The sequence below is a fragment of the Myiozetetes cayanensis genome, unplaced genomic scaffold (assembly GCF_022539395.1).
Source record: "Myiozetetes cayanensis isolate MyiCay16 unplaced genomic scaffold, myiCay2020 scf17, whole genome shotgun sequence".
NCBI lineage: Eukaryota > Metazoa > Chordata > Aves > Passeriformes > Tyrannidae > Myiozetetes > Myiozetetes cayanensis.
The window spans coordinates 5,296,290-5,323,528 of record NW_026087378.1 but is presented as its reverse complement, the minus strand read 5'-3'; the positions used below and the strand labels follow the sequence as shown (position 1 = coordinate 5,323,528).

The 27,239-nt window shown below is 41.7% G+C and overlaps 1 protein-coding gene across 2 annotated transcripts; it reads left to right on the top strand.

The window, feature by feature from the left end:
* ADRA1B (adrenoceptor alpha 1B) lies at positions 1–23,720 on the top strand. 2 transcript variants are annotated; one of them, XM_050312262.1, is made up of 4 exons: positions 1–253; positions 9,536–9,654; positions 10,428–11,707; positions 21,696–23,720. In XM_050312262.1, the coding sequence occupies exons 3-4, from the start codon at positions 10,735–10,737 to the stop codon at positions 22,256–22,258; spliced, it is 1,536 nt and encodes a 511-aa protein (XP_050168219.1). In that variant the 5' UTR covers positions 1–253; positions 9,536–9,654; positions 10,428–10,734; the 3' UTR covers positions 22,259–23,720. The 2 variants fall into 2 exon arrangements, with proteins under 2 accessions (XP_050168219.1, XP_050168218.1); XM_050312261.1 differs by lacking the exons at positions 1–253; positions 9,536–9,654 and having other exon boundaries at positions 10,053–11,707.
* Positions 23,721–27,239: the final 3,519 nt, after the last annotated feature.

Here is a 27,239-nt window from a genome sequence, read left to right as displayed (position 1 = left end):
TTCGGCCACCACCAAAAACACCCAACTTGTCATTCCCACCGCTCCGTTTTTCCAGGGCTGAAGGACATCACAGCACCAGGTACATCACTGAAGTTCTCAGCTGCTCGCTTATTTGTAAGCACTGCTGTTTTTTCTCTCTGTAACAGCCTCAGTCACACCCCAGCCGAGCTCACCCTGTTAGTATGCGTAAAAGGCTTCAGAGGCTCCGTGAAAAATTCACTCCAGCAGGAGCACAGACACAGGAATCACGACTGTGAGTATGAACTGAAGAAAATCACACTTGTACTGAAGTGGCTCTGAATCTATCAATATATATGTATGCATGTGGGAAGGGGGAAAGCTTGGCTGTTCACAGTATTATATTTGCCTCACAGCTAGTAATAATGTTTTTCTGATGCATTGCTTTTCAGCTAAATGTCTGAAGGTGTTTTATTTAAAGGGCAGGCATCATCATTTCCTTGAAAGGCAGAGAAACTCAGGCACTGGGAGAGTGCATGACTTGTCTAAATTCACTCAGCAGCCCATTAGAGGAGCTCAGATTCCAATTCCCATCTCCTCAGGCTCAGGACAGTGTCCTGCCCAGTGCCAGCACTGCAGCTCACACTGGACCTGAGGTGAGCAGGGAATTAGTGTGAGCAGAGGAGATCACAGCCCAAGGGCTGAGCTATGTGGTGGCATTTGGGATATTCTCCATGTACACTGTACTGCTCTTACCTTGATAGTGCCTTTCTGTTACACATAGACACAGAAAAATCATTCACATGAATCATGTGAATCTCTGTTTTCATTAAATAACATGCATGGCAGGAACTTTTCCCTCTTCCATCAGCTCTGGAGAGGTCCAGGACCTATTTTCTACAGTTACTTCAGATCACAGTTGAGATGAGAGTGACAGACATTACATTAAGTCAGTCTGATTTTATCCTTGCAGTTGTAAATGCTTTTTGTCCCTGAATATATTTCATATATGAATAAATTTCATTTATGGCAATGTCACACTCTGAAGTCAGAGCACTTCAGACACAAAGGTGAGATGCACACCACAGTATTATTTTGAATATCCTCCAGATTTTTAGCAGTTTTTGTCCTAGACAAAACCCACTGCACTGCTTAGATGGGGATAAAGACAACACATGAAATGAAACTTTTCTCCAACATATATTCCAAAAAGTCTTTCAGTGCTCCCCAGAATTAAAACTGTCTGAGCTCTTTTGCAGATTTACTACCATAATGTGCTCACTTAACTTGTGATGGAAATGGCATGTTCCAGTTATCATTACCCATTACTTCAGCTTTTTCTACAGTTTCATTTGTCCTCCTGCAACTCTCTGTTGAGTTTGCTTAGGCTATAAATAAAGGTCTCTTGAGATCCTGGATCTTGCCTTCTGAACAAAAATTTCGGTGACTCATTCTCATACATATTTTCTTCCATTATCTTCATCACGGGTGAATGTTCCTGCTCATTCCAAAGGGTCGGAAGGAATGAAGCTGTGACTGGCTTCTTGTCAGAAATAGGTCAGGATGCTCTTTCCTTAGATGCCCCTAAAGGTGAGTTATTTTTTAACCAGCTGCTGTTGGAGTAGTTTCTGGTTTCAACCAAGTCTCCTTAAGCCACAGAGATGTTGGGTGATTCCTACCCAAAAAAGGGAAGTTTCTAGCCAGAAGCGTGGTGCCAGACTGACTGACAAGTCTAATGACTTCATTTGGCATCACTAACTTGTGAGCCAGTGCTGCCTTCCTGAGTTGTTTTTTCTGATGGATGTGTGTGGTGCCGGAGTCACGAATGTCATTCATTACATTCATTACATTACATTACATTAATGTCATTACATTAATTACAACAAATTAACATCAGTAATGGACTTGGAATGGTCAGAGTCTCCAAAAGCACTGCCTGGTGTGGTCACAAATTATCCAGACAACACCCCATACATCAGCTCATCAACAGGTTCTTTCTAAAGGATCATCTCCTATTTGTTTGAAACATGTATTTTGTATAATTAAAAAACTCAGGGACCACAAATCATTTGCAATATCTCAAAACATGAATTTCTGAGGGTGCCTCATCCTTCCTCATGCACTGCAATGCACCACAGCCATTGGTGTGTTCAGCTTCTCCAAAGGATCGTCCCTCCCCATGATTCTGACAGATCTATGCACAGTTGCACTCATGGAGCTCTCAGGTATTTCTCTGCTTTTTCCCTGGACTCAGCTACTCAGAGTATCCTTTGTCATTTAGTCCTTTATGCCACAGACAAGCAAGATGATAAGATTTTCTCCAGGACAGGTGCTTGTGACTGGCCATGGATCATGCACTGCCCCGTGCTGGTGGGGAACAGCTTGTTAAATGGTCTTGCAAAACCTCTCTGAAAGAGAAACTACTCCTAATGGGCCAACATTTCTGCCTTTAGCACAGTTTTATTTTTGACTCGTGGTGACTTGTGACACTTTTAAGAACATCTCTTGCAATGAGTGTGTAAAAAATGTGAACTCCATCAAAATCCCACTTTCTCAGTTGAGCCAAGGCTTGGAGCAGCTCCACTGCACAGCACCACCGTGCTTTGCTTTTGGCCAGCGACTCCAAGAGACGACACTGGTGGGGTTATAGGTCTTTTCAGGATAAGGCCCTTATCTTGTGTGCCTGGAGGAACAGCTCAATTGTTTGTGTAAGAAAACGAGCAATCAATAGCTGTGTTTGATAAATCCCTGATAGCCCCAGGAGGTCTCTGTGCTGGAGCACTCCCAGGCTGCGCAATCCCTGCCTTACTCTGCTGCCAGCAAACCTCCAGGTCGGAGCCAAGGTGCTGGTTACAGGCTATAAAGTTCCTAATAGAATTCCATCAGCTTCCCTCCCCTGTCCTGCTGCAGCTCCCACTAAAATCCATAATGAACATTCAGACTGCTTAGGCACCTGTCAGAGTAGTGAAATAATCCAAGTGGGACCTGCAGAGGTGGTTTGCAGGTTTTCTGCTCTCTGTCTTTTGCAATATGCAGGGATCAGGGGATTTCCCTGGCTTGAACTCTTTTATGCAGTGACTCCACAACCACCTGCTTTGCACTGCCATAGGACACATGGAAAAGCAGCAGACACATCTCACATGTCCCTCTGTTAAACCACAGGAACATGGAAAGCAGTAGAGATCATTTTAGGTCCATAAAATAAAGCTGTTCTCATTGTTCTCTTGCACTGCCATCAGCTATCAGGCAATACACAACACAGTTCACTTTCGTATCTAATGCACATAATTAGAATTAAATAGAATTAGGTCTTTTCCAGTTCCTTTAATAGTTGATATAATTACTCCAAATCTTGACAGGAAAAAGACAGAAACAGATGTTTCCTTTCACCTAATTTTCCCCTGGAGAAATAAAGACTGGTTATAGATTTTTATGGCTTCTCACAAGAACAAAATATGGAAAAAAATAACAGATTCATGAATATTTAACATTAATTCAAAGAAGAATTCAGTATTCATTTTAACAGAAAATACAAATGAAACTCCAATTATTTTCTTTGATGTTCTCACAATTCCACCTGTAGGATTGTGTTCTGGCTGATGCACTGGGTAATACTGAAAAATTAATTTCAATTTTTAATTAAAAATAATTTAAAAAATGCATTTCTCCTCTTACACTCATCTCTAAAAGACAGAGTAGCATGAACCTCTTTAATTTACTCTGAGTAGTATGAAAGCACTAGTGCATAATTTAAAGTATTATGAGATGTTTATATGCATTCCAAACACTGCTGTGGAGGAAAAGGGTCAGTAACTCTTAAATATCTGGCTCACAAGCTGAGTCCTAATAAAGTCCTATGGAAGAAGGAAAATCTTGGTTCCCTCCTTAAACAGGAGGCTCAAATTGTCCTTAGAAGAAAAGACACAGAAGGGACAGTTCCCCCCATCAAGTTCCAGACTTTAGGATTGTGCAAAATTTTTTCCCTCCTGTTTCGATGAACAGACCATTAGAACGGTCACATTTGGAGATATGGCAGAAGTCACTGCTTTGGTTCTTTTTGCTGTGTTTTTCAAAAAGTTCTCTTTCTTTCATTCCCTTCTTGTACAGCAAAGAGCTCCTCTTCATCCTCTGCGTTGTTATCATCTTCATGTTTTCGACCGTGCACCAAAAGCAGCTTCCTATCCAATTGCAAACCTTCTCCAAGGAATTCTACCCTTTAACATTCTTCTTATTTTTACTGCAATTTAGCAAAGGAATGACTGGATAATGACTGAAATATGGAGGAGAAATACAAGTTTATGACTTCTCTAGGAGTAGGGAAGCTATGAAGCAGGGAGTCCAGACTTCCTTCCTTTTCTCAGAGATGTTTATATTTTTATCAAAACTAGATATCAAAAATACCTCAAGATTAGAAAATTGCTTGATTCCAATAAAGATATCCTGAAATATATCCTGAAATATGTTTAGATACAGATTTATGAAAAGGAACAAATCAAACTAGATGATAGATTGACATCAATCTCTTTGAAAGAAAGGCAAATATTTTAAGACCTGTATTAATACATGTATAAAACTTAGGCATTGCCTCTCCCAGGTATTTTCATCAAGGCAAAAACATCAGAATGGCTTTGTATATCACCCCAGCAAGATGCCCATCAGTGTTTATCAGCAGTGAGTCCCCATCCATTTACTGGCAATAAGATATTTATGCTGCAATTGCAAATTCTGAGTGTCATAAAGATGAAATTAAGTGCTGTGCACACCGTGATCAGAACTTAGTTGCATGGAGAGAGGAGAAAAATAAGTTTATGTTCATTTTTTTAGAGAAAATACTGGTCTTTCATAAAAATGTCCAACCTGGAAAATTAAAGTTTCAATTTAAATGTCCCATTACTTTGAGACCCAAATTGCTATGACTGCTGGAGGCAGAATAAACCATCTGGATGTTTAAAATAAAGGAAGGGTTGTCATTAGGTACAGAAATAATCCTGGTTCTGGTGGACAGATCAGAGGGGAGTTTTCAGAAGTTTCTAAGGGCCAGTAAGGTATTTGGTGCCTAAAGATGAAGGTCAAAAATATCAAGACAGCAAAATTCCCAATAAGTGCAACTACAGTTCTTAGCCAGCCCAGATATCTTTGAAAAATCCCTTTCCCAGCCACATTTCTGTTCTGTTAAAAACATTGCTGTGGGCTCAGTCCCTAATTCTTAGAGTGAAGGAATGACCCAGAAGGTGGCACAGAAATGAAACTTATTACTTATGACATCATCTGCCAGTATGAGCTGCTGCTATCCAGCCTGAATTTACCTTCAAGTTTATTTCCTGAGGTGTGGAGATTTATAACACTGCGGTCACCTCAGCCAGTTTATCAGTGATTGCTTCATTAGCCACATAAACCTCTGTATCTACTCCTAATCTTGCACAGCCCTCTGCACAATGTTATTTTATGACAATGAGTAACATGAGTTATGTGTTGTTTAAAATGTTTTTCTTTTTTTCAGCAGTTAATTACTGTCCTTTTAATGCCACAATAAATATTTTCAATCAAGATGAACTTATTTAATGTAAATAAATATACCCAGCCATGTGCCTTTCTAAAAAACAACAATGTAATCTGTATTAATTTGAATTTCTATGATCTAGAACAGACTATAATATGCAGATAAAAACCTCGAGTTCATTCCTTTGTAAATCTATTCTAAAAGAGTCAAGTTATGAGATAGTTTAAATGCATAGGGAAGGAAAGGATCCTTTCAGGAGAGCCTGGTATCCTCCTTCTGCCTCACCACCCACAATTCAACTGTTTTACCTCATCTGGTTCCCTTAAAAGTCCCCTATTTGGATTTGAATTCTGAAAGATTGCACAAAGAGTTCACCCAGGCTTAGGATTCATCTCCATGTGGGATCAGGAAGAAATCCTCTTCATTCAGTGCAGTTCAGCACAGCATTACAAGGGTGTTACAATTCCCTTGGACAGCTCCTGTCCAGGTTATCCCTGTGGATGGGACAGAGCCCGGCCACGACAACCAACACTTTTCAAGCTGAGAACTCCACACAGAGACCTGCTCTCCTTCCTCGTGCTGAGGGGGGCTCTGCTGCTTCCTTAAGGCAGGGGCAGACTTTTTTCAGACTTCTAAATACTGATTTTTCGACCCCACCTAAATACATAGTGCATTCTCCTCTGTCCCAGACAGTGAGCTGGCATCATCCTCATGAAGTCTGTTTCTGAGACAGGGCCTGTATCAGTAACTGGTCATTTTGGGGTTTTCAAGCACAGTTTTAGCAGAAATGCACAGATAAAGGAGTGTGAGAAAAAACATGGTTTAGGGTGGGCAATGGGCCCACAAAACCTAAATGTGAGAAAGGATTTAAGAGCCAGTGACAACACAAAACCGATAGTATTTTATTTAATTAACCGCTTTTTACTAGAAAATGCTCTTCTCTATGTAAATTCTATTTATATAGAAACAACAAACACTGAATCACCACAGAAAAAAAAGATTATTCAAAATTGCAAGTGTTTGTAATCTTGTTTTGGCAAGTTCAAGCTAATAACCTGAGCTGTTAACACAAACACATGAGATATTTTTCTTACTCTGAAAATAAACCCACAAGGCTTTAAATATCATTATTGGACAGCTGAAAATTAGCATTTTAAATGCATTTTTCTCCTCTCATCATGGAATTTCCCTTTCCTGAGGTTCAGGGCTTGTTCAAAGGAAACGTGTTTCTACTTAATCATGAAATGTAAAGAAACTATAATCTGTGTATTTCCAGTGTCTGTGGAAAGTTTTTACAACTCTGGCTAAGCCAAAAAGGTCTGCCCTGAAGAACAAAGGTCTGCTCAACAGCAGGAATGGGAATCAAAGGAATACATTTTCTGGATCACACTGTCTGTGATTTTTAGTGTTGTCCAGGGGTGTTTTGGGAAAGAACAGCTTCAGAAAGGACACTTGTAGCAACAGTACAATGGTACAGCAGCAATTTCTTGCACCATCTGTAATTAACAAAACAAGCAAAAAAGTGCAGCTCTGTAACTAACCCTGGAGTTCCTAAAAAAGCAGAGAAGAGTTTCATCTTTTTATCAGTATGTTTTTAACGGTCCCATCTACAGAGAAGCCTTATTATGAAGAAGATGATCTAGTGCCACAGAATCTCACATTTTCTCTGAGCTGCAGATAAACTTACTTGTCACAGGAGTCTACATACCCACCCACAGCCATACAAAAAAACCTTCCTCAAGCCCACCTCCTCATTCTACTTGGTAATGTTTTAGTTATCAGACACAGTAGCAGATAAGTGAGACAGAAATAATTGGGAGGAATTGTATAAAACTGTATGTAGATATACTCATTTAAATCCTATATCAAGCTCACACTTCCATGCCCAATTAAGAGCAGCGTTGCAAATGTGCTCAGAAAGTTTCTCTGCTGAGTGTCAGAAATCAAATCAAAATGCCAGCACATATTTTTAACACCCCTTTGAAAATGTAGAAGAGGAGCACAGATCTTTACAAAACCGAGCCATGCAAAAGGACTCCTTTTGCATTTATCTGCTTTCACAAAATACATTTTTAAAGTTCCACACATTTGAAAATTTGAACTGAGAACACATGAAGGTGTTCTCCACCTTTCCTCTGTTGCATGTTCCATATTCAGTCTTTTGTTGTTCAACAGGCTCTCTGCAGATGCACATTGAACCATCCTGCCTTTCTATACATCATTATTGAAATATTATTGAGTAGAATCTCCAGGCTATTAAATTTACTTTCTCATTGAAAACTATGATTCATCTGAGGGAAAGCAGCTCTGCAATGAATACAACCCACACTGCTCCAAGCAGGTGTTTTCAATTGCACTGCCTTGAAATGCTGCCTTGAACTCGGCAGAAAGAGGAGCCTGTTTCTCACAGTACCTATTCAATCACTCATCCCGAGGCAGGTAAATACTTAATGTTCATGGCCAGGTTTCAATACACTTGGCTTTATTATGACACCTGCTGCTGAAGATCTCAAAGCAATTTGTGAACATTATTCAGCTGAGTCTCGTGACTATTCAACCAGTATGTCATTACACAGACTGGTAAACAGGGATGTGAAAACACATCAGACTTCTCAGTAGGGCTGTGAGAGATGAGCAGTAGCTTTGTCTTCCTTTGACCCCTAGAATAGGATTTTTCTGTCTGTGGTCTCATCCAAACGGGCACAGAAAGCAACACTAGTAAGGGATGCAGACTGGTCCCAGTACCGAGCAAAGAAATATGTTTTAGTCCAACCACTAGCAGTCAGGATCCCTGTTCCCTTCCTTTCTTCTCTTTCCTGTCACTGCTGTTGGCACAGTGTCCCAGACCTTGCCAGAGAGCTGGAAACAGCTGACTCCTGGAAATGGCTGTTGAAAGGCTACTGAAAGATCTGGTTCCTTGGCCCTACAAAGCCTTCCTGTAGTGTGGTCAAAGCCAGGGAGGATTTCCAGGCCACTCTGTTACTCTTCGCAAGCTGGGTGTGCCTCACATGATGTCAGCTGCAAAATCAAAGCAGAGTAGTTTACACCCTCACTGACCTTGTCTTATCCAAGCTCTCCACATTTTAAAGTGACCATATTTTCTTATGTGCCAAAGGCTGAAACATCATTATGTCTGGACCTAATGGTCTAATCAAATGAGCTTTAATCAGTGTAGCTCAAACACCAAGAGGGGAAGATGCAGCAACTCTCTGTGCCCTCTGTGATATCACAATTCCACTGAGAGAAGTCCCAAGTCATTGCCTTGGCCAGGCACAGTTTTATCACACTCCTGACAGCTGGGTCAGCACCTTCACAGCAGATCAGAACGTCCAGCCTGAGGAATTCACTGCTAAAACAGACAAGGCAGAGAAACAAAGTCAGAAAACACAAACAGAACTGAGTGGTTCCATGGAGTCCAGCAGGAATGGTAAGTGTGAAGGATAAATGCTCAAAGTCACAGGCTGATAACTGCTTTTATTAGCAGTGAAAACTCTTCCTTGGAGAGAGCAGAGGCAGGAAAGCTGAGGTTAAGCTCATAAACTGGGTGTTTGTTCCTCTTCCCTTCAGTGACTCCGTGACTTGTTATGGTGTCATTCTTGTAAATGTTTCCAAGTAAAGTTTCTGAAGGACAGTGCTATGCTATAGTCCTGTGTGGGGAGGGCTGCACAAACATCTCCTCGAGCAAAATCCAACCAGAGCTTGTGTTTACTTGGTTTGTCCTTAAAACCAGCAGTCAGCTGCAACTTTCAGCCATAGCTGCTTTATTAAAAATGAACATTTTACTTTAAACTCAGTACATCGTGTAAAAGGCAAATCAATATAGAGTAACCCAGAGTACTGCAGGCAACAGCTGCAGGACACAATCTGATGACAGAAAGTTGAGAACAGTTTTTTGGCAGTTACATGTTCAGCAAATCCTTCACTTTTTGTTACTAATGGCTCTGAGCTTTAAAGACTTGAGATGTCCCCCACCAGGTAACACAAAATTAAGAAATCAAGAAACCACTGCTTTCAACATTAAAGGCTATTATCTCAAAAATAAATAAGTTGGTTTGTATTTTTTTGTTTGTTCTATAGGCTACTGTAAGAGGATAACTCTTCCCACAGTTACAATGAGTTAACAACAGTCTCAGTGACCTCACATCTCTTACTAAAGACATAGGAAGATGGTTAAGCATAAGGAGTGCCTGGAAAAGGTAATAAATACTTATCTCTGCCTTCCCTTGGGCTGTGGGTTGGGGTGCTCAGCTCTGTTCTAGTCTGGGATTCATAATGTACCCATGCTTAGAAAAGTTACAGAGGGACAAAAGAGGAGATGAAGCCACATTCATCCTGTAACACAGGAGTACAGAACAAACATAAAGGTTTTGCTAATCTGTTACTTTTTTATTATTAACAGAATTTTCACAGTTAGAAACAAACTTTAGGCAATCACGAAGTACCGAATTTACAAACAAGCCAGAGACTTTTTGGAACCAACCTACTTGTCCTTAGAAAATTATTAGTTCTCTAAAACGATGATTAGTTGTCTAAAATGACACGTGATTCGCTTCAATTACAAAATAAACTCAAATACATTTCCTTAGTGGGCAAAGGGGCAGCAGATCATTTAGCACTGGAATTGCTGCTTTCACCACAGCCCGCCAAGTACATTTTCCCTCAGACAGCGAAAGTGGTTTTTTTTTTTTTAAAGGTTTCCACTCCAGATTTGTGTGGCAAACGCTGTAATTAAGACTGATCCATTCGGTTTGCTCAGTCGCTGCTGGTGGGAGCTGTGTGTTGGCCTGCATTGCCCTCTAGCGCTGCCGGCCCCGCCGCAGTGATGTCACTGCCCAGGCACCGTGACTTCGGATCCAGCTCCGGCAGAGCTGGAAATGCTGACAAGCCCTCCTGGAGCCTCACAGGGACACCCCTCCAACGCAGCCACACTCGCTCCAGGGAAAACTCGAAACCTGTCTTGTCCTTCCAGGGGCGCCGTGATCGAAAGTGCCGCTTTCCAGCTCCAGCCAAGCTTTCTGCCTGCTCATTTGTGTTTCAGCGAGTCCGTGTGAGAAATTAGGCAAGTTTGAACAGCCTGCTGTTCCTGACAGGCTCCCGAGGACTCCACGCTGGGCAAGTTTTACGTGCTCAGAGCTGACAGCTCTCAGGGGAGATGAGTTCTCCACCTCACACTGGCCAGGGCTCTGCAGCAACTTCTTGGGTCGAGAGATGACTTTGAACTGATTCAAACCATCGGCGTGTTGTGTGAGGGACCCAACCATAACTTGCTATGGAGGATGATTTTTAAGATGAATACCAACCTTGGCGATAAATCCAATACATCGATACCGGGATATTTGAAAGTGTCTGCGCTAAATAATGGCAATTTTTCTGCCAACAACTCCAATGAGACAGCAGCTAACCTGGATTTACCTGCCTTGGCTACCAGCAGGGCGATAATTGTGGGGCTGATCCTCGGTGCCTTTATCCTCTTTGCTATCATAGGTAACATCCTGGTAATTCTCTCTGTTGCTTGCAATAGACATTTAAGAATCCCTACCAACTATTTCATCATTAACCTCGCAATAGCAGATTTGCTGCTGAGTTTTACAGTCCTTCCGTTCTCTGCTACACTGGAAGTCCTTGGCTACTGGGTTTTGGGGAGGATATTTTGTGATATCTGGGCAGCAGTTGATGTGCTGTGCTGCACAGCCTCCATTTTAAGTCTGTGTGCAATTTCTATTGATAGATATATCGGGGTACGTTATTCTCTGCAGTACCCAACACTGGTAACAAGAAGAAGGGCAATTTTAGCTCTCCTGGGTGTCTGGGTCCTTTCCATGGTGATTTCCATTGGGCCTCTCCTGGGCTGGAAAGAACCAGCTCCCAAGGACGACAAGGAGTGCCGCATCACCGAGGAACCCTTCTATGCTTTGTTTTCCTCCTTGGGGTCATTTTATATTCCTTTAATCGTCATCCTCGTGATGTACTGTCGGGTCTACATAGTGGCCAAAAGGACTACTAAAAACCTGGAAGCTGGGGTGATGAAGGAAATGTCCAACTCCAAAGAGCTGACCTTACGGATTCATTACAAGAATGTTCACGAGGACACCCTAAACAACACCAAATCGAAGGGTCACAACCCCAGGAACTCCTTAGCTTTCAAACTTTTAAAATTCTCTAGAGAAAAGAAGGCAGCCAAGACGTTGGGAATTGTGGTTGGCATGTTTATCCTGTGCTGGCTACCTTTCTTCATTGTTCTGCCACTAGGTAAGTTGGTAATCAGGGGTTGTGAGGGGAGGGGGAGGAAAGTGGGTTAACTGGGTACTACAGAAATATCATAGAGAAAAAAATCAGTTGAATGAGAAGTAGACAGTGTTGGGAGAACTGCAGTGAACAGATGAAAGGAAAGGAGGGGAACTCCTGGCGTTGGCTTTTGCAGAGTCCTGCTGAAGCTTTGTGAAGTGTGCAGAAAGGTGCTCACCTGGAGTCCTCAGTGATGGGCAGATGTCAAATCAGGGTACAATACTGACAGGGTTTGTATGTTAAATCCCCCTTTTTTCATTTGAATCAAATTATGTTTCAGAAACATTATAATAGAATGCTTTGCCAAAAATCCTACATAAGAACAGAGAGAGTTTCAGCACTGAAATATTCTTGGTTCAGTTCACTGCTCAGTGTCTGGGACTTCTGGCATTATTAGGAGTCATAAATAAAATTAATGTCATTTAATGATGAGGTGAAAAGGTGAAAAGCTCTCCTGAACTTTGGTAAGCTGGAAAAGTTCTAGTTCTCAGTTAAAACATTACTGATCGAATCCCAAAAGCAACGACATGAAGATCCCCACAGATCCCCACAGGAAGGTTCTCACTGGTTTCTATAGGTCTCATTTGAGGCACTTCAGGCCATTGCCACATGAGCTTTTGGCAGCTACTTTATGCACTTTGAACTTTAAAATATTATTTAAGTATTTGATGTGGCCTTAGCACATGGCTCTGTGTTCCCAAATCCTTTTGACATTTGCTTGCACTGTTTTCAATGCTAGCACTGCCTCTGAAGTGGAGAATCTCAAGACATTGAATTACTCAGCTCTCAGAAATATCTGTCCAAAATTCATTTCTCTGAGACAGAGACAGTCTGACAGCCTAAATATGGAAAGAGCTGGGAAAAGGGAGAAAAAGCCTTTATTAATGTTCTATATTTGTGTTCACTTAGTTACCCTACCAAAACATTTCTGATTGACTGGTAAGCGAATATTTTTAGCAACTATTTTAGAAAACTAAATTGAGTTCAGCAACCTGTTTCTGGTGAAGTGTTACAAAACTATAATTTCAGTGGATGTGTAATGTCATTTAGACTAGAAGCTTTACTGCAGGACAACTAATTCAGCTACTGCAGGGCAACTTTGTAATCTCTAGCTTATTGTATTATAGACTTTAAAACCTCTACAATTCAAGATCTGCGTAAAGGTAAAGTTAAGGATGTGAAAAATTCTGAACAGAAGGAAAACTGTGAGCAAAGTTCTCTTTGGCTACTGATGTTTAAGTCCTTGTGCTGGCTCTTAAAAGAAATTTATAACATAGAGCAAGTTTCCAACTATTGCAAAAATACTTACCTGTGGATAGAAACACATTTGCACCATATGGTACCAGTGGTAGTACTAAATATGCAGCTAGTAGGTCGTGATCCCCTGATAAAGTAGATTTTCTCCTTGATTTTGAATTATTGAAGGAAAAAAAACCAAATGTGAATTCAGCAGAGCATGCCTGTAGCTACCAGGAGCCAGTACAGCTCCTGACAGTCCTCACCCAACACAGATGAAGAGCAGTCCACTGGAAACATTATGGTCACAGGGCAGAAGCAATGTGAGACATAAACAAGTTTCTTGAAAGAGGGTCAGTTTTCCCTTTGAGAAGAGTCCAAAACTCCTGGGCTTCCCTGGCAGGTTTGGTGAGTCATTGTTTAAGATACCCGAGGGGAGAATTTATTGCTTGACAGAATACAGTTTAATCTCCCTTCCACACTGTGTGCAGTGGGGTGCCAGGCTGGGAGCCTCCAGCACAGCACGGCGTGTCTGGCGGAAGGGCTGGGGGGGCTGGGGGTTAAAGCCACTGCTGGGGGCTCTGACCCAACACACACCGAGTGCTGTAACCCCAACACCCCCAGGTCAGTGCTGGGAGCACTTGGCACCCACAGGGCTGAGGGGTGGGTGTCAGTTAGAGGAGTGAAAAAATCAACATCTCAGCATTGCAGTCCAGACTGCTGGCTTTCCCAGGCCCTGTCTAGAAATCCTCTGTCTAAAAAAGGGGGGAAAAGGTATCCATAGTACCCAATGCAGCATAAAAATGCATTTAAATAGGAGATACTTTGCCTTTGTTCTGCGGACTAGGAATAGGGAGAGTGCTGTTCCATGTCACTGATCTGGGGTTTTTTTTATTTATTATCCAGCACACTCCAGCATCCAATATTTTTTATCGCTGCGTATCAGTGCAGAGTTAATTAATGATGTTAGACATGACTAAAGCATTGCTCACTAAAACAGGTGGGGAAAAGCCCTTTTCCTGACTTGCATAATGCAGCTGTCCTTATCTGCAGGAGAGGGTAAAGCAGTGCAGAGAGAATCCTTAAAGAGCTAAAGTGTGCTGCACTCTGCTTACCAGAAACATTTTGCTTGGTGTCTTGAAGACACACAGTTAAATGAAACGCTATTAAATACTCTTTCAGAAAGCACCCAAGGGTATGAAATAAATTTCTGTGATAGAAAACTGTAGAAATCAAAAGGTTCTGATGGTGTCCCAAGCTTTCCATATGTGTCCTGGGCTGTCCAGACCAGATACTCCCCTCCACTCACTGCAAGGATAAGCTTTCTCCTTAGCCTCCATTTCTCACACCTTATATTTGCACCATTATCCCAAATCATACCCTCACACCTGCCTCTTTCCTATTTATTTTTCTGCCCCTTGTTTCTCTCAGTAATGCCATGACTCTGCAGAATGATGTTACAGAGCAGCTCTGGATTTCTAGGGATCCAACCACAAAACATTTGACAAGTTGCTAACTGTTATTTCTGCAGCCTCTCCAGACCCCTGTATTATCAAATCTGCTTGTATGCAGTGGAGTTTCCTTTGTGTTAAGAAAATGTTCTCAGCTCTTCTACTACTTTGCAGATAAAATTATTATACTTTGCAGAATAAAATTATTATTCTTCCACTCTGGCATTTCAATATATGCTACAGCTGCCCATTTTGATATTCCAGACAAAGGATTATTGCATCAGGTGGCAGATCTGCACTGGGAACAGATGTGGTGCTGAAAGCAGCCGCATTGCTTGAATAAATATTCCGTGACAAATGAAAAGAAATAATATTAATGGTTACAGAGTGTTTTTCAAGCAAAAATCGAAAGGTTTTGCAAGGAGAGATCTGGCAGAGCTCTGTACACACTGCAGGGAGGAATTACAGCATTTGACACCATGATGGACTGAGCATCATTAAACCATCAGCACGAAGAATTACCCCCAGTCTGGTTTTGTAGCACTGAACCATTCTGTCTTCAGTGTTAAGCACCTGATGATGCAGCAAAACTGGCATCAAAGAGAGTCAAGTAATAAATTTGTTTTTATTCCTGTATCTACTGGATATTCTTTCCAGATAGCAGTGGAGCTACAGAATATCCTTGTTGCACACATTTATAAACACTCCCTGGCTTTGTAAACAGTTATCCTGCCACTCAAAATTATTTGTGACACAACATAAAAAAATAAACTAAAGACATACGTGTCTTAGAGAGAACTTCTTGTGCCATAAATTCAGTGACTAAGCTTTGAAAAGTAAATATCTATCTTCTTTAAAATAAATGTTTCTTTTCATCCATCTTACACAAACCCTTCATTCGGCATCAGGACTACCATAAACACGCATTGCTGAAAAATGCTGAGTAAAATAGATTATTTTAATGACTAAAGCCCTGCAGAAATGAGCTAACACTCATTAAAACACTGCCCTTTAAACAACGGAGTATCCAATTTTATGACAATACCTTTATTAAAATAATTAATCCAAAATGAAGGATCATATGTTTCCCTCTGGCTATTAAGTAAAGGTTTAGCCTCATTCCTGTTAAGATATGGGCTTGTCAGTCTTCTCTCAGATACATCTTCCACACACAGAGGGAAAACTTCCCATCCCCACCACTTTCACCAGAGCACATTAACTTCCCCAGGTACTGCTTAACTCCAGTGGAAATCAGCAGAGCAGTATTGACCTCCCATTTTAGAGCTTAAGTCCTCCTGCTCCTGCAAAACCTGGAATATTATCCACTGAAGTCAGAAACAAAAATCTTGTAACTTAATTGGTAGCAGGATAAGGTCCCAAGAACTCCAGGACGAAGACACAATTGGTTTGACCATCTTTATGTATTAAGATTTTGAAATCTTTTTATAAAATAATAAAAAAGAACATTAAAAAAAATCTACATGCTACAGGTCAGCCCCCCAAAATTATTCTTAAAATGTTATTGAAGTACAAAACGTAGATTTATGTTACGTAAGAACAACCTCTGCATCTCTGTCTCAGGGATACCAAATTAGATCACTTATTTTCCATGGGAATGCTTGCAGGGATTAGGTCTGTCAATGCTATTGGATTCTGCTTTCTGCAAGGCTTTAGGCCTGGTTTGTCTTCCACCTTGTTTTAGTCTTCCCTCCTCTTCCCCTGCCCAACTGGTCCAGCTCTCTAGACTTGATGCCCTCAAGTTAATATTTACACAGAATTCATATAAATCACTGGATATGTGGCAATCTGCCCCTCTGCCCACTGGCAGGTGAATCTTTGTGCAAAGTTCAATGGCACAGGTGACAGCAGGGAATGTACAATTAAACATCATAAGGGCATTTACTGACCGGTACAGTGTGTTTTGTCACATGGGGAGGACCAGATTACTTCAAGGTGATTCATTTTCCTGCTGAAAAAGCCTCCCTTAAGCCCTGGTTTAATCCTTTTATTTTACAAAAGGGTGTCAGTTACCAGTCATTTACAGACTTCTGGTTTTTAGAATAACGTTGTTATCAAAGCAGGTGAAACCACACAAATTCCTGGGTACTTCCTCTGTAGGGTTTTGATTTGCATGTCAGGGGAACAAAGGGAAATCTCACGGAGTGCTGTCTTGCAAAAAATAAACACACAAAGCAATACACACAAAAAAAAAAACCAGTGAAAACAACTTGAGTTGACTATTCAGCCTCAGGGATGGCAGTAACTCCTGTCTCAGGTGGTCAGAGAGCTCCAAGGAAAAACCAGTTCAGGACTGAGCCACTGGGAATCTCAAAACTATTGAAATCAAAGACAGGAGAGAAGGGATAATTGCAGCAAGGCAGCTGGGCACGAGGTTGTTATACCAGAGGTGTTTGCAAACTCTTGTGCCATGGCTCGAGCTGGTGGTCATGAGGAAAGCACTGAGTGAAGTTACACAGGTCCTAAAACATTGAGGTTCTCAGGGGCTTTAGGGCACCTGCCTGTGAAATACTGACATGAGCAAAAAGTGAGGAGTTTTTTCACATCTTTACTAAAGTGCTTCTCCACTGACCACTGCAAAATTTTGAGATATTTTGACGGGCTTTTGGTTGATCCCTAGAAACTAGAAAGCAATAACCATCTGTGTCTGAGTGACAAAAGAGAAAAACTGCACTGGAAGTTCATACAGTACCTTTGTGTTATTCAATTCCATGCTGGAACCTGTTATCTACTAACAGTGGCCAAGAGAGATGTCTCAGTTATAAGTCAGAAGAGGAGAGAACAACACCAAAACATGTTCAGTAATTACAGATATGTAAGTGTAATAAATGAACTGTCAGCAGACTTAGATTAGCCTTTCTAGACTCCCTCAATCAGCTAATCTTTTGCAAAACAAGAATAAGCTTGGCCCATGTTCTTTCTAGTTAGAAAGTCTGTAATTCTTCTGCACAGAATAATAAAAATAGTGCCATGTTTCTGTCCCTGACTACTGTCAGTTTTAGGCACCAAACAAGATTTTTATCAATACTGACCTTGATTTTACACTGTTGGTGTAAGGGCAACACAATTTAAGTACAAATGAGCTCTCTCAATGGTGTAAGTCAGCACAGCTATTCTGGACTGAGGGGTGGTGCCCATGTTAGTTCTGGGGTTAAATACACGGGCACTGTCCCTGTAGAAATGTAAATATTGCTGCTTTGCCTTGCAATTGCTTGTAATATAAGAAGGTGTAGCAAGTCTGGGTTTTAGTAAAAGGATCTGATCCCAACCTGCAGTCCTTGAAGGGAGATAAAGTCCTGGGTTTTTTTTCGCCATTCTAGATAAGTTTCTATTTTTGGAGCCTTTAAAAAGCTCTCAAATGTGAGACATGGTGAATGAAATTCATGCTGGTCTCATACAAGTGATTTGTTCATCTGCAATATGAGGACACTGCTGTAGGTAGTCAGTTCTAGGACAGAAATTCCTCACAACCAGGACACTTTGGAGCACTGACCAACCTTATCTAGTGAAAGGTGTTCCTGCTCACAGAAGTTATTCCTTAATTGATATTTCTCCTTCCTCAAAAGCAAAGTGCTAAACACACACACACACACAAAAGGTACCCACAAACACAGGAGCAGTGTGTTGATGACTGCTGGATTCCTGGGATTGTCTCCAACCTGGAAGCCCAGGCACTGCTGGGATGTGCATCCCAAGGCATCCCACAGAGACACCAACATGCCAAATAACCACAACCAAACACTACCCAGTGTTATTTATTTGTAGTAGTTATAATATAACCATCTTTCCTTTCATCTTCTTTATTGAATTTTATCCTGTTGATTTTGGATGGTTTCCTATTTCTCAAGATCTATTTTCTCTGTTTTCTAACTGGTTTTTTTCAGTGTTATCCTAATCCTCTTCTCCAAAAGGCCTGCACTCCCTCATGGCTTGATCAGCTCGTAATTTTATAACCATACTCTCTATTTCACCCTCTACTGTTTGTAAACTGTGGGGTTTTTTTCCTATATTAAATAAGTCCGGGGGAATGTAAACAAACACTGAATGCTGGAAGGGAAGGAATCAGGAGCTCTAGAAATCCAATTAGCTTTAAAACCTTGGCACGCTGACTTGGCGAAGCATGTGGTGAAAGGGACCGCAAAAGCTTAAATAAAGGACGACCACATCCTCTCCCTGAACTCGTAATAACTCTGGGCAGAGGCAGATTGTTACTTCTAGAGGGAGGATTTTACTGCCTGTGCACACAGTGGCTGTAACTCAGCCCTGAGCAGCTTCCAGCAGTCCCGGCTGCTGCAGGAATCACAGCAGGAACACGGGGGAGAAGAGGAGGTTCCCAGGCAGCCCCTCAGCAACTGCCAGAGCCAAGCACTGGGAATGTCTCTTGTTGGTCACAGCACAAACCTGATCAAGTTCCCATAGGAAGGCCGAGTTCCACCATAAAACACATTTCTTGCAAAGTAATACTCATTTTTGCACAAGCTGTCTTCTGGAGGATAGATTGAGGGTTTGATATTGGTGAAGCTTCCTGTTTTTCATGTTTCAGAACTCATCTGTTATCACTTGGTATTTTGCAATGCTTTTCCTCACTACAGCAATTTTTAATACATTGGAATTTTTTCTTGTGAAGAACATTGAAAAGCTCGGATTTAACTCCAGTCAGAATGGCTCCAAACTGCACCAGAATGAAATCTCCTCTGAAATAAGAGGAAGTGTTTGCCTTCCAAGGTTACCTTAACTATTTGAATCTGATCAGACCCTGTAACTGAACTTCCAAATACTCATTACCAATTCCAAACTATTTCTATTTTGTGGTGTTCAAACAAGAAGGTGGTTTTCTCTCCAGAATACCCCCACTCAGTGTCTCAAGTATGGAAACATTTCATTTTCTACCTGTTACCAGTAGGGACAAGAAGTTTCAAATTTTGTGTCTTTTCTTGTATCTTGAAACAACAAAGCCCTGCAGTGGAGCTCTCTTATCACTGTCACTGGAATATCCACTGACACACAGCACAGCACTCAAACAGCTCCAGACCATTGTATTGCAATAAAACCAGATGCTGAGTTTGTTCCAGAAAACAGAACACACATTCCCCCCAGGTTGGCTCTCATCTAAGAAAAAACAGATTTAGAAGATGTTGAAATGTGATCCTTTTGTAACATGCAGAAAGCATCTGACAGCCCCAAACTCATCCGTAGCGACTTTTTCTCCTTAAATCCAGGGAATTCACAGTACTCCTGACCAACTATTATCTAACCTAAGTGTAAAATACTGAAGAAAACTGATGATTCTGTGAGTAATTATAGGTCTCTTCCCAGGTCCCTTATGGGCCTTTCAAGGACTTCCACTGACTCCCATGGACTCTGAATTTTAATATCTCAGTAATGCTCTGGGCAGATATTCTGCAGAATGTGTGAGGACAATTAATATGCCAAATTGTTTCCCACAATGTTCCCTAATTTCATTAGGATGCTTCACTTGCTTTCTCTGTAATAAAAAATTCATTATAAAAAACCAGTCAGACCCTAAATGCAATTAGCTTCTACTAAATAAAATGCTTCTTAATTTCTCTTTATGATATTTGCTGTTGCTCACTGTATTTCCAAACTGAACAGCTCTATCAAGTCTGGTGGGTGTGGTCAAAAAACCGATCAATCAAAACTCATCAAGTCAATTGATTTTCTGATATATTTCCTTTTCTCCATTTACTCTCCATGAGTAAAAGTCAGTAAAGTGCAGGAATCATGAAGAATTACTCTCAACGTTGTGATTTAAACCCTCCATTTTAACCCTAAGGGCCAGCATGTTCCTTAGCTCTGAGGAAATGGGCAGAACTAGTTCTAGCTGGCAGCATTCCCAAACACTTCCAGGAAAAAAATCTATGATTCTGGATTCACGGCACCTTTCCTGACTCTTGCTGATGAGGAAGAGTCTCTCCAGAGAGCTGATGCCAGCTCAGCATCTTATTTTCTCTCCTGATCCACCTCAGGGAGCAGTTGGCACCCTGGGGAGGGCAGTGGATGTCTGAGGAATGGCACACACTCCCCTCTGGATTCCTGTGGAATGGGGAGGCTCCAAGCCCAGCGCTGCCATCCAGACACGCTGTGCCGTGGCACGGAAGAGCTGTTTACCCAAGAGGATAGGAAGTGCTTTTGCATAGTTTTGAGGCCCAAGCTGTGACCTCCACATTGCTGTGAGATGGGAAATATGCCCAGAATCACATCCCTCCCCACTCAGGCATCTGACAGCCACAACTGACTCAGCTGCTTTCACAGCCCAGCGAATCTGAAACCACTCCAGTGGAAAAGGTCAGGATGTGACATCCAGGCTGGGGTGTTGACTTCCATTTGAAAAAAATCTTCAAATCATACTCCAGTTCTTGACATAAGAATTCTCCCCTGAATCCCCATTCCTCGATTACTTGAGCCAGACACAAAGGTGTTCACCCAGCTGGATAACTCTTGAATGCCTGTTTTGCTTTAAAAATGTCACACGTTCTTTTCTACAGCCCCATTTGCTAAATTTAGCTGATCAATTGCCTGCTTTTAACACTAAAAGTACAGGAAATGGATTTCCCAGTGGGAGTTTTTCATTTGGGCAGCCTCATTAGGGAAATTATTTGGTTGTGAACAGAAGAGGAAGCACTCATAGAACAACCTTTTATTTTGGGTTACACCACTTTTATGAATGCCTGAGATATGGGAAATTCCACAACTAACTTCAGGTTTCAAGAGGTTTGTACTATGATAATAATCTGGATAAATGGAGGGATGTTTGGGAGCTGCCAGAGAATGTATTAAAAGTTATAAGGTATGTCTGGACAAACAATCCTCCTAAAAAAGCCTGGGAAACATTTAGATCTTTTCCTTCAAAAATGACCTTTGAAAGCCCTTTGCAGAAATATTCCATGTGTGCCTTGTACAGCAGCTTGGACAGCGGAGGTTTGATCTGTCACTGGGATCAGTAGTGTTAGTGCAGCAGGTGTGTACCCATAAACTGTGTTTTGGTTTTTAATGCTACATTAATTATGTGCTCCTTTGACTTTCAGATGATGAAGAGCATTTCATTATTAGCTTTAAAAGTAACGGAAGTAACATTTTAGTAGCAAGAGACCAAAAATGAAAGGAATGTGCATAAAAGATTTTTAATACACAGGTTCTAACAGTGACCTGATGTTAACATTTGCCCTTCCTAGAGGCAGACAAACCAGTTATCTCAGATATTGTTTCTGCTTGTTTTCTGTGGACAGGATCTCTATTTTCAGCTCTGAAGCCACCTGAGACGATCTTCAAGGTGATTTTTTGGCTTGGCTACTTTAACAGCTGCTTGAATCCCATCATCTACCCTTGCTCAAGCAAAGAGTTCAAGAGGGCTTTTATACAGATCCTGAAATGCCAGTGCCACCGTCGAAAGCAGCTGGGGTGGTGGCCCTACAGCTACAGAAACTGGAATCGGTGCTCCTTTGAACACCACAGGAAAGACTCTCTGGAGGACAGCGGGAGTTTCCTGAGTGGCAGCCAGAGGACATTATCCTCGGCATCTCCCAGCCCGGGGTACGTGAGCAAAATCACTCACCCACACCTGGAGATGTGCACGTTCCAGGAATGGAAAAACTCCAGCTCCCTGCTGAGCCCTTTGCAGGATGGCAGTGGGCAGAAGGAGCCGTGCCAGTTCTTCACCTTCAGCCTCTTCTCGGAGCGCAACGGACACGTCCCTGCCGGCAGCCAAGGCTCCAGCAGCAGGGACTGCGAGCCCACCTGTGACACCCTGAACTGCAGAGCTGCCTGTGGAGCAAACACCACACTGGAATGAACGGATCCCAACCAGTCTGTTCCCTCTGGACACCCACCTGTCTGACGTTAGGCCCAGGCGAAGAAATGGACCTGTGCGTGGTTTCTCAGGATAGCACAGGAGGAATCCAGGGAGGAACAGGCAGATTTATGTCACAGGAGTGGCCAAGTGCAGGGACTAACAATATTCCCAGTCAATCTCCAGAGAAACTACTGAAGCATGAACAGAATGCAGGGAAAGTGCTGCACAAACCCAGGGAAGTGCACATCCAATTATTGAGTGGCCAAACACATCTGTATATAGAAAGAATGTATAAACAGAGGGGTGGGCAGGGGCCATGTGTGAGTGGGTGGGTGTCCAGCTGTGCCAGCCGTGTGAATGGATGTCTGGAAGTGGCAGTGAGCAGTGCAGTCCTGGTTGTTCCTCTGCAGGTCGCCCCTGACTTTGCCTGTAATTCCGTATCGTTGCTGTACGTCACTGTACATTTGCACTTTAGAAACTGAAAACAATGTCAACGATTAAAGTAATTTCTCAACCATTTAAACACTTGCACCTATTACTGTAGGACTGGAATTCAGCCAAGTTCCCTTATCACCGTTTTCACTTCAAAATAAAACACTGATAGCCATTAAGTTTGCCATTGTGACTCCTAGGATGCAGTGGCTTCCTGATCACCAGCATTTATAACTCCTCTATCCTTTACCAAGCTCTTCTTTGTAAGTCTGAAAACACCAGCAGTGGTGAGGGCTCATAATCTGCATTTCAGCACACCAGTAAGTGTCCTCCAAACATACAGGCTACCAGGGGATCTGATTTCTAAAAGCAACACTCATAAATCACTCCAAACACCTCATAAACAGTGTCGTGGGCACAGCACAAAAGAGCAGCGACCGCCGGAGGCCCGAAACGAGCCCCAGGACAAATGTGCTGAGCCCTTGGTTCTTTGAGCAGGCTTTGAAAACAGCACTGGACATTTAGAGGCTTTACTTTGCCTCTCAGATAAGAAGAGTCAAAACAATGGAGTAGTGGAAGTATCACTTCATTAATATTTTCCAGCTCAGTATTACAGTTCTTTAAGAGAATTCCTGATGATATCTTCTGGGACTTTTTAGGTCATGTTTGGAAGCTATTTTCACTCTTGCAGTTAAGTGTGAATCACAGAACTGACTGATTTTTTCACATGAAGTGGTACAAACCGTGACAATTAGTATTTACTCCTTTCTCCAACCGAGCCTTTCCTTACTAGGAATTGTAGGGACCTTTTTTTAAAGCTTGAAACAGGGAACAAACCATAAAGTGATGTACTAAAAGCTCTTGGGGACAATTTAACAATGCTACATCCCAAAGGAGAGCCATTTCCTTAGCTAAATTTTGAGTCACACAACTTGAATAGTGTAAAGTAAATTCAATATCCATGTTTGAGAAAGAAGTGATACCGCAAGGTTTGAGAATAAACAGCATTCTATTACTTTAAATCCTTTAACTACATAGCTCTGAGAGACTGATAATTATTTTAATTAGTTTCTAGTCCTAACAAAGGCTGTGTAATCTCTGATCATCATTTAAGCTCCTTAAACAATGCTATAATTCTCTAACTATGGATGAAATCTGAGAGGCTTTTATCCCATACTGAAGCACTGTAAGTACTTATCATCTTTGTGCATTTTTACATGTAATGTTACAAAAACCACATGGAAAGTTCCCTTACTGCTTCTTTCAAATCCATAAAAAGAGAATTTCAGCCATTTTAGTACTGGAAAAACCAGCATTCTGTAAACATTATAACTGATCAGGAGAAGATATGCATTAACAACATGTTCAGTGCCTCAAAACACACAAATCGTGTACCCAAATCCTCAGAGAGCAAAAGATCCCAAAACACGTCCTGCACTACCTGATACACACTTCAAACAGAATTTTAGTAAACTGTGTCTCATTCTTAAAATTAAATTTTAATACTGGAGAGCCTACAGCTTGCAGGTGTAGCAAATATAAGGTGAGAAGATTCCTAACATTTCTAAAGAATACATTTCTCCAAGCTCTTTGTAGCCATGAGTGATATTATATGACTGCTCTCTTCTTCTAAGCTGTTTACTTTTTGTCTCATGAATTCCCCTTTTGGCACAGCAACACTGTACCAGTGGGGTCCCATCCATACAAATATATCAACTATGGAAGACTTCAAAAGTCCATTCATATTTGCTCATAAGTTGCCAACAATACCTATTTCACCTCCAGTCACAACTTCACTGGAGGTACAGGCAATAAAACTGATTGTATAAAATGGGGAAAAACCCCACATGGATCCGAAGGAGGGACTACGAAGATTACAGAGGAGAAAGTCTGATATGCCGCCTTAAAATATTAAACTTTTGCAGGACCACGTGACTTCTCCAGAACAAATCTATTCTAAATATCTTTATTTTTACCACTGGAATATTTTACGACCTCCACCAGGCAAAGCTGGCCCAAATGAGGCCATACAAATCACCCTCTTCCTTTTGTTAGTCCTTCATTTGTTGCAATGTTTTCCTTTAAAGGAAAAACTATTTGGATCAGGGCATGATCATAAACCCTTGTGGGACAAGCCCATATTAGCCCATATTTTAGTACAGCCAAAATTATTTTGCCAAGCAGAACATCCAGCATCCAGTGCAGTGGCACATGATGATGGTCTGTCCAATGCACTGACACTCCATCATGGGCACTTTTTACGCTTATTAACAGGCCTTCTGACGAGCCCCAAATAGATTTGCCTCCAAAGAAGAGTTGCTGCCATTTAACACAGGAGGTGTTCATAAAACACCGTGAATTTCTCCACGTTAAGCTGCTGTGTGGAGCTTAATCCCTACCTAGGGGCTTGTCCAAAGCCATTCAGTGGAGAGGTACAGCTGTAATGGCTCAGGGAGCTTTGGTACAGCCCAGCTGCAGACAAATTAAACCCATTAGGCTTCAGTGCACTCAGCGATCACAAAAGTGCTGCTTATTTTTGAAAAGTGTTACGGTAAAATCAATCCAGCTGAATGAGCCTGAAACTGTAAAGCATTCTACATTCTTTACTCTCTGGAAATGCAGTTTTCTATTATCTTTCCAAATGTGACAGGGAGAGAAGAGGGGGCATTAATATTATAAAGTACATCTCCAGTTTGAAAAAATGTCAAAACAGAGACTTCTGATTCAACAGATGAGGTCTGAGCTCTCAGTTTCTGCGCTTGACTTTCCCCTCACACAAATGAGCATAAAATTGCATGGCACAGGAGATAATCATCCACGGAAATATTGGTATACTGGCATCCACTTCTTCCTTATCCCACAAATTAACCAGCTCATTCCCACGAGAATACACTGGATTCTGCTTTGATACACCCAACAGCAGATTTGCTCACCTCCTTCCCAACCCCCCTGCAGTGCCCTGGCTCACATCCTCCATAGGGCAGAACACGGTCCCATGGGGATGGTGCATCCCACAAACACCAGTTTCACCCTGAAGTGCTCAGAAAGAAAACACTTCAGAATAAGGTCACACACCATGCTAGTTTATGTCACTTTAAAGGAACACAAAAATGTTTCCACCCACTATGATTTTTTGGGGACTGGGAGTGGTCCCAGTTAGTCGTGCAAAAGGTAAGTTGTGATTCCCAAGAGCAGTGAAAACACCTGAAGTGGTGACATAGAGGTCAGGGCACCAACCTGGGAAAATCCTGCCTCTACTTTAATGGTTTTGTGTTTCACCTCCCTAAACAGAGGGAAGGGAACCAAATTAGAGCCTTTTCTCAGGAGACCTTTCTAAGGCTGTCCCTTGATCAATCCCAAAGCCTGCTGGCTCCTAACTTGCACATGCTGACTGGTGAGTCAGCACACACAGCCCAGGGCCAGCCAAGCCACATGGGCCCGTTTGCCCACTAAGATTTGGCAAAGTGGAACAGGACACGTGGGAGGATAATGTGGGAGACAAATGAGAGTGCTGAAAATACCAAGAGAAAGGGAGAAGTGCTGAAAGATAAAGGTTGTAAATCCATAAATCAGTGTTTATTCATGTTAATGCCAGGACAACTTGTTGTGCTGTGTTTATCTGGTTGGTCTGTCACTACAATGAGGAGAAAAACAAAGTGTCCCTGCAGGAAAGAGCAGGGCTATTATGTCAATTAATGTCACCACAACATGGACAGATGCTCCTGCACCCCTCTGTTCTTATGCCTGGGTTGTAAACACAGAAGGTTTCCATTTCTACTCAGTTATAATCCATGGCTTCATTTTCTCCTAGAATAGCCAAAATTTCCTTAATTAAAGTTGCATTTTTTATTTATTCCTCCAAGGAGATTACAAACTCATCTCAGGCACTTCACTATAGAAGTATAAGAAGCAGCGAGGTGCAGATGAAAGCCATGGGTAGGGCACGAAATCCCACCAGATGAGTCAGCGACAACACCATGGCAAATCCTGCTTTAGAAACTCTAATGATAGGATTGGTGCAGTTTTGAGCTCAAAAGAGGCAAATTCATTTACACCTGCTGAATAATGAGCATCTTCCCTCTGCAAAATATGTAAAGAGTGATAAAGGCAAAGAATTGCCTTCGTGAACAGGCTGAACCTTATTTTGTACCCTATGAACTCAAGTTAAATCGGTGAAAATAATGGAAGTTTGGAAAAAATAGTGGGATATGGTTGTTCAGGCAAGTGGAAGGTGACAGGGAAAGGAAGTCTGGAGTTGTTACTGGAAATTTTTTATGTCAAAACATCTCAGCTTGACCAGTGAAGAATATGCTCCCTATCTAGTAATTCTCACAATCTTTATAGGACTCAAGCCAAGACTTAAGAGAGAAAGGATGTTCAAAATTAATAAGAATTGCTCACAATTTCTTTAATAAGTCAGCCCAAAAAGCGGAGGTAGTAAAACTTTAATTTATAGCTGTGATTAAAAAGCCTTTAATTGCCTATTTCACAATTTCCTTTCAAATGTTCTTTGGGAAGCACAATAATCTGATTCCACTGAGACTTGTGT